This window comes from Haliaeetus albicilla, chromosome 22 (assembly GCF_947461875.1).
Source record: "Haliaeetus albicilla chromosome 22, bHalAlb1.1, whole genome shotgun sequence".
NCBI classification, from domain to species: Eukaryota; Metazoa; Chordata; class Aves; order Accipitriformes; family Accipitridae; genus Haliaeetus; species Haliaeetus albicilla.
In genome coordinates, this window is record NC_091504.1 from 6,206,285 (window position 1) to 6,214,404 (window position 8,120).

The 8,120-nt window shown below is 62.6% G+C and overlaps 1 protein-coding gene across 2 annotated transcripts; it reads left to right on the plus strand.

The window, feature by feature from the left end:
• Nucleotides 1-1,142: 1,142 nt before the first annotated feature.
• Nucleotides 1,143-6,192, plus strand: B4GAT1 (beta-1,4-glucuronyltransferase 1). Of its 2 annotated transcripts, XM_069809380.1 has the most exons (4): nucleotides 1,143-1,788; nucleotides 1,896-3,118; nucleotides 3,272-3,631; nucleotides 5,660-6,192. In XM_069809380.1, coding segments are annotated over exons 1-4 (1,776 nt in total). In that variant the 5' UTR covers nucleotides 1,143-1,787; the 3' UTR covers nucleotides 5,852-6,192. The 2 variants fall into 2 exon arrangements, with proteins under 2 accessions (XP_069665481.1, XP_069665480.1); XM_069809379.1 differs by having other exon boundaries at nucleotides 1,143-1,894; nucleotides 1,949-3,631.
• Nucleotides 6,193-8,120: the final 1,928 nt, after the last annotated feature.

Sequence of the window (8,120 nt, forward strand, 5' to 3'; positions counted from 1 at the left end):
GGAGTTTGGGGGGGACACCCAGGAGTTGAGGAGGACCCAGGAGTTCAGAGGGACCCGGGAATTTGGGGGGACCCAGGAGCTCAGGGGGGGACCCAGGAATTTTGGGGAGTCCCAGGAATTTGGGGGAGACCCAGGAGTTTGGGGAGACACAGGGATTTGGGGAGTCACCCAAGAGTCCAGGGGAGATGCAGGAGTTTGGGGGGACCCAGGAATCTGGGGGAGACCCAGGAGTTTGGGGGGATCCCAGGATTTTGGGGGGACACCAGGAGTTTTGGGGGGACCCAGGAGTTTGGGGGGACCCAGGCATTCGGGGGTCACCCAAGAGTTTGGGGAGACCCAGGAGCTCGGGGGGGAACCCAGGAGTTTTGGGGGAGTCTCAGGAGATTGGGGGGACCCGGGAATTTGGAGGAACCCAGGATTTCTGGGGGGACCCAGGAATTTGGGGGTGACCCAAGAGTTTGGGGGGACCCCAGGAGTTTGGGGGGCGACCCAGGAGCTTTGGGGAAGACCCAGGAGTTTGGGGACACCCAGGAGTTTGGAGGGACCCGGGAATTTGGGGGTCACCCAGGAGTTCGGGGGAGATGCAGGAGTTTGGGGGGACCCAGGAATCTGGGGGAGACCCAGGAGTTTGGGGGGACACCAGGAGTTTTGGGGGGACCCAGGTGTTTGGGGGGACCCAGGCATTCGGGGGTCACCCAAGAGTTTGGGGAGACCCAGGAGCTCGGGGGGGAACCCAGGAGTTTTGGGGGAGTCTCAGGAGATTGGGGGGACCCGGGAATTTGGAGGAACCCAGGATTTCTGGGGGGACCCAGGAATTTGGGGGTGACCCAAGAGTTTGGGGGGACCCCAGGAGTTTGGGGGGCGACCCAGGAGCTTTGGGGAAGACCCAGGAGTTTGGAGGGACCCGGGAATTTGGGGGTCACCCAGGAGTTCGGGGGGACCCCGGCGTCCGAGCGCTGCGGAGACAAGGCGGGCAGGGCGGGGCCCAGGCACGGCAGGCCCCGCCCCTCCTGCCTCGGCCCCGCCCCGCTCCCGCCCGAGCCCCGCCCCACTCCCGCCCGGGCCCCGCCCCCTCCCCGGGCCCCGCCCCCTCCCCGGGCGCCTGCGTCCCTCCCCGCGCATGCGTGGTTCCTCCCGACGGCGCGGCGCGGTGAGCACCCGGCCCCGGCGGGTCCCGGCCCCAAACTGGGCCCAGTTCCCCCCCCAAACTGGGCCCGGTTTCCTCCCTAGCCTGGGCTCAGTGCCCCCCCACCCGCCCCCAAACTGGGCCCAGTCCCTCCTCCCCACCCCCAGACTGGGCCCAGTGACACCCCCGGACTAGGCCCGGTCTCCCCTATACGGCTCCCCACCCCCAAACTGGTGCCAGTAACCCACTCGGACTGGTCCCAGTAACCCCTCCCAGTAGTGGTCCGGCACCCATAAACCTTCCAGCCTCCCCATACTGGTCCTATAGGCCCAGACTGGTCCCAATAACCCCTATACTGGTCCCAGTAACCATCTGCACTGGTCCTAGAGGCCCAGACTGGTCCCAGTAGCCCCTTACTGGTCCCAGTGATCCCATAGTGCTTCCAGCATGCTATACTGGTCCTGGCTCAGCACTGGTCCCGGTGGCCCCGCAGAACTGGCCCCAGTGCTCCCCAGCACCCTCCCAGTAACCTCCAGCACCTTCCCAGTACACACCTATGTACCCCCCCAGTGACCCCCGGTAGCCCCAAGCACCCACCAGTCCCTCCCAGTATCCCCACCACCCTCCCCGTACCCTCCCAGTACCCCCCCAGCACCCTCCCAGTGCCCCCAGAACCCCACCAGTACCCTCCCAGTACCCCCCCAGCACCCTCCCAGTGCCTCCAGAGGCCCCCCAGTACCCTCCCAGTCCCCCCCCAGCACCCTCCCAGTGCCTCCAGAGACCCCCCCAATCCCCTCCCAGCCCCTTCCCAGTGTCCCCCAGTCCGGAGAGGGGTGGGGGGGTCAGCAGGTGATGGGCCGAGGGCGGCTACTGGGGGGCTGCGCCTGGCTACTGGGGGGGCTGGCGCTGCTGCAGACCCTCTACCTGCGAGCCCTGCCCCCCCCCCGCTCCCCCCTCCCCCACCGCCGCCCCCCCCCACCCATGCCCCCCCCTCGGGGGGTGCTGGACACCTCAGGGACCTTCCGGGTGTATCGGGACCTCTTGGGGACCCCCCCTCGCTGGGACCCCCCCGAATTAGTTCTGGCCACCCATGGCACCCCAGGACGGGTGGCAGGGACCCTGGGGGGGGCTCTGGGGGGGCTCTGGGGGGGGCCGCTCTCGGTGGCTGTTTTTGGGGTACCCAAGGAGGGGTTGGGGGGGCTGTTGGCAGCTTTGGGGGGGCCCTGCCGGGGCTTACGGGCTCGCTTACGCTTACACGTGGTGGTGGGGGCGGCTGCGCCCCCCCCCGTTGTACCCCCCAACCCCGGCCCCCCAACACCGGGGGGATGTCGGGGGGCCCTACGGCGTCTGGCGGCTGCCGACCCCCCCAGTTACACTTTGGGGGTGCCGTACCCCGGGAATTTATTGCGGAACGTGGCCTGGGCGGGGGCGGCGGAGGAGGAAAGGGGGGGCCCTTCCTGGAACGGGGGTCCCGGCCCCCCCAAAACTGGGGGTCGCTTCGTGCTGCTGTTGGACGCTGACGTGGTGCCCAGCCGGGGGCTGCGGGAGGAATTCCTGAGGCTGCTGCGGGAGGGGGGGGCCGGGCTGCGCCCCCCAAAATGGGGGGCTGGCAGGGGGGTGGGGGACCCCCTGGTGAGGGGGGCTGCGGGGGTCTTGGGGGACCCTCCAGCTGTGGGGGCTGCAGGACTCTTGGGGGACCCCAAAGTCTTGGGGGTTCCAGGGCTCTTGGGGGACCCCAAAGCTTTGGGGGCTGCGGGGGTCTTGGGGGACCCCCGGCCACGGAGGGCTCCTGGTGGCCTCAGGCTCCCCGGTGTCCCCAAAGTGCTCAACGCCCTGGAGGTCCCCAACGGGCTGGGTGTCCCCAGCGTCCCGGGTGTCCCCAACGTCCCGGGTGTCCCCAACACCATCGGCAATGGGGGTGTCCCTCACACTCTGGAGGTCCCAAAGGTCCCCAACGCCTTCCGTGACCCAGGTGTCCCCAACGCCCTGGAGGTCCCCAACACCTTGGAGGTCCCCAAGGGTTTCCATGACCCAGGTGTCCCCAACGCCTTGGAGGTCCCCAAGGGCTTCCGTGACCCAGGTGTCCCCAACGCCTTGGAGGTCCCCAAGGGCTTCCGTGACCCAGGTGTCCCCAACACCCTGGAGGACCCCAACTTTTTGAAGGACCCCAAAGCCCTGGCCACCACGCCATCCTGGGACCAGGTGGTGTTCGTGCTGCCGGCCTTCGAGGTCCGTGCGGGGACGCGGGTGCCGGGGACGAAGGCGGAACTTCTGCAGCTGTGGGGCACGGGGGACGCCCGGCCCTTCTACGGGGCGCTGTGCCCCCGGTGCCAAGCACCGACGGACTATGAGCGCTGGTGGGTGCTGCCACCCACCCCGCACCTGCGCGTGGCCTACGAGGCCCCGTGGCGCGACCCCTGGGAGCCCTTCTACGTGGGGCCGGCCCACGGCGTGCCACCCTTCGATGAGCGCTTCCTCCAGTACGGCTTCAACCGCATCAGCCAGGTACCGTGGGGCAGGGGACCATGGGGTGGCTGGGGGGGCTTGGGGTGGCTGTGGTGACCATAGGGTGGCCATGGGGACTGTGGGTGCTGTGGGGTGACCATAGGGTGGTCATGGGGGCTGGGGGTGCTGTGGGGTGGCCATGAGTGCTATGAGGTGGCCATGGGAGTTGTGGGTGCTGTGGGGTGACCATAGGGTGGCCACGGGGGCTGGGGGTGCTATGAGGTGGCCATGGGGGCTGAGGGGACTATGGGATGGCCATGAGCGCTATGGGGTGGCCATGGGGGTTATGGGTGCTGTGGGGTGACCATAGGGTGGCCATGGGGGCTGGGGGTGCTGTGGGGTGGCCATGAGTGCTATGAGGTGGCCATGGGAGTTGTGGGTGCTGTGGGGTGACCATAGGGTGGCCATGGGGGCTGGGGGTGCTGTGGGGTGGCCGTGAGTGCTATGAGGTGGCCATGGGAGTTGTGGGTGCTGTGGGGTGACCATAGGGTGGCCACGGGGGCTGGGGGTGCTGTGGGGTGGCCATAGGGTGGCCATGGGGGCTGGGGGTGCTATGAGGTGGCCATGGGGGCTGAGGGGGCTATGGGATGGCCATGAGCGCTGTGGGGTGGCCATGGGGGTTATAGGTGCTGTGGGGTGACCGTAGGGTGGCCATGGGGGCTGGGGGTGCTACGGGGTGGCCATGGGGTTTGTGGGTGCTGTGGGGTGACCATAGGGTGGCCATGGGGGCTGGGGGTGCTGTGGGGTGGCCATGAGTGCTATGAGGTGGCCATGGGAGTTGTGGGTGCTGTGGGGTGACCGTAGGGTGGCCATGGGGGCTGGGGGTGCTATGGGGTGGCCATGGGGTTTGTGGGTGCTGTGGGGTGACCATAGGGTGGCCATGGGGGCTGGGGGTGCTGTGGGGTGACCATAGGGTGGCTACGGGGGCTGTGGGTGCTATGGGATGGCCATGAGCGCTATGAGGGGGCTGTGGAATAGCCATGAGTGCTATGGGGTAGCCATGGAGGTTGTGGGTGCTGTGGGGTGACCATAGCATGGTCATGGGGGCTGGGGGTGCTATGGGGTGGCCATGGTGACCATAGGGTGGCCATGGAGGCTGTGGGTGCTATGGGGCGGCCATGAGGGCTGTGGGTTCTGTGGGGTGGCCATGGTGACTATAGGGTGGCCATGGGGGCTGGGGGTGCTGTGGGGTGGCCCTGGTGACCACAGGGTGGCCATGGGGGCTGTGGTCACTCTGGGGTGGTCACGGGGCTAGGAGTGCTCTTAGGGGGACTATGGGTGCTGTAGAGGGTCTATGGGTGCTGTGGAGGTCTGGGGGTGCTGTAGGGTTCTACGGATGCCGTGAGGGCCTGTGGGTATTGTAGGGGGTCGAAGGGTGCGGTAGATAGTCCGTGGGTGCTCTAGGGGGTCTATGGGTGCTACGGGGGTCTGGGGGTGCTATGTGGGGTCTGTGGGTGCTACAGGGGTCTGGGGGTGCTATGTGGGGTCTATGGATGCTATAACGCATCAGTGGGTGCTATGGGGAGGGTCTCTGGGTGCTGTGGTGGTCTGTGGGTGCTATAAGGCATCAATGGGTGCTTTGGGGACCTATGAGTACTATAGAGGACCGATGGGTGCTGTAGAGGATCTGTAGGTGCTGTAGAGGACCGATGGGTGCTGTAGAGGATCTATGGGTGCTATATGGGTGCTGTATGGGTCTGTGGGATCTATGGGTGCTGTAAGGTATCCGTGGATACTGGGGGGGTCTGTGGGTGTTACAAGGCATCAGTGGGCGCTATGGGGGGGTCTCTGGGTGGTATGGTGGTCTATGGGTGCTGTAGAGGATCTATAGGTGCTGTAGAGGACCGATGGGTGCTGTAGAGGATCTGTGGGTGCTATATGGGGATCTATGGGTGCTGTAAGGTGTCCGTGGATACTGTGGGGGTCTGCGGGTGTTACAAGGCATCGGTGGGCGCTATAAGGCATCAGTGGGTGCTGTGGGGTCTGGGGGGTGCCGTGGGTGCTCCGGGTGACCGTGTCCCCCCCCAGGCATGCGAGCTGCACGTGGCCGGCTTCCACTTTGCGGTGCTGGACGGGGCGTTTGTCGTCCACCGTGGCTTCAAGGAGTCCGGCGGCTTCCACGGCGGGCGGGAGGCCGAGCTGCGCCGCAACCGGCAACTCTTCCGGCGCTTCCGCGCCGAGCTGCACCAGCGCTACCCGCGCTCGCCCCGCCGCTGCTGACCGGCGCCTGCGTCCTCTCCGCGGGGGCCCCTCCGCCCCCACACCTGGGTCCCCTGCGCCCCGCAGTGGCCCGTCCTCCGTTAAGATGGCCGCCTGCCCACAATGCCTCTGTGCAGGTGATGTCACTGGGGCGGGGCGCGGGTGGGGCCCTCTGGTTGCCGTGGCGATTGGGAAGGGATGTCGGGAGCCGCTGCCTCCTGCTCAGACCAGTACAGACCAGTACGGCCTGTAAGGGATGTCGTGTATCTACAAGTGTGTGTGTGTGTAACACCCCTGTATTTATATATAGGTGTATAGAAAGGCGTGTACATATATGTATAAATAAATTTTTTAAGTATTTACACAGTGGTGCAGTATTTTATTAACATGATATATAATATATTTATGTCATATGTATATTTATATCTGTAAAATATACAACACCCTTTTTATTTATCTATATAACACATGTAATGGTATGTAATTTTATATGCTTATATTTTAATATTTTATAAGAGATTAATATCTATAAGCATATAAGATTTAAAATACATAATACACATGCAGAACAGTGTATGAATATAAATATAATATAAAAATATTTTGTGTAGAATATAAATATAATATATAAATATAAAATAGATTTTTGTGTATAATATAATGTAATATTTATTATATTACACTATATTATATTAATATGTAAATTTTTAAATATATTTTTTAATATACATATATAAAACCACAAATACAGTTCCCCAATGACAGCCCGGTTGCAGTGGGACCAGGCCCTCCAAGGCCACCTCATCCCACCCCAGCTCCAGCCGGGCCACCGACCGCCGACCAGGCAGGGCTGTAGAACGGAAGGTCCAAGCAGGAGCCAGGTCCCTGCTGGTGGCGTTGGGTGCCCAGGGCTGCAGTGGCTGCACACGGGACGTCACGGCATGGCAGTGGCCACGTCTAGGTCACTGCGTCCACCAGAAGAGCTTTCTGTTGCTCCTGGGGGTGTGGGAAGTGGGTTTTTTTGGGGAAAAAATATCTCTTGAAGCTGCTACGAGCTGAGAAGATGACACCCAGGCACACAGCTCACAAGCTGGTGGCTCACACACGGCGTTGAGAAAGCACCTGGGAAGAACCGTAGTGATTGTGGATACACAACCAATGCAGCGCTGGTGTTGAACACTTCTTTGTGGCTTGGTGGATGCGGTTCATCAACACAATGAAGGTACTGAGTATGTCTTCACGGTGGTGGACGTGGTTTCCCAATGCAGCACTGGTGTTGAGTGCGTCTTCATGGCTTGGTGGATGTGGTCCATGCAGGCAATGAAGGGACTGAGCGCATCTTCATGGTGAAGGACGTGTTTTCCCAACACAATGGTGGTGTTGAGCCCGCCTTCATGGCTTGATGGACGTGGGTCACCAATACAACGCTGGTGTTGAACACATCTTCATAGCTGTGGATATGATTTCCCGATGCAATGACAATGATGTTCAGTGCATCTTCACGGCTCAGAGGACATGGTTGCCTAACACAACAATGGAGTTGAGGAGGTCTTCATGGTGGTAGACGTGGTTTCCTAATGCAGCGATGGTGTTGAGCATGTCTTCCTGGCTTGACAGGCGTGGTTGCCCAACACAACAACGGTGTTGAGTGCATCTTTGTGGTGGTGGACGTGGTCTCCTAACACACCGATGGTGTTGACCACATCTTCATGGACGTGGTGTCCTAAGGCAGTGATGGTGTCGAGTGTGGCTTCACAGCTTGGCAGATATACTGTCCTAACACAATGATGGCACCGAACATGTCTTCGTGGCTGGGCGGCCGTGGGTTCCCAATGATGGTGGTGAGCGCCTCTCCGTGGCGGTGGCCATCTTCTCCCAGCGTGCCTGGATCAGTGGGCTAAAAGGCAAAGACTTTGTCATCCAGCCTTGGTTGAAGGTGCTCATGGCCTCAGGAGCGGTTCGGAGGGGGCCAAAAAGACCCCGCGGTGCTCGAAGAGGGCGCTGGGGCGCAAGGATGGTCTCGGGACACGCCAGGACGGGCCAAAAGTCGGGTGGTCTTCAGGTGGGGGGGTGGCAGGTCCAGGGTCTTGGAGGTGATTTGGAGGATCCTGGGTGGGGAAAAACCCACCGCCCCCACGGAGACAAACCAGGGAGGGAAGCTCCGTGGCGGGCGAGGGGGCACCGGTGCCCAGCTGCCACTGCCGGCCGACCGCCAAGAGCAGCGTGGCGGCCAGGAGGCCCAGCTACAGCCGCCAGCCTGCGCTGCTGCCAAGATGGCCGACGAGACCCC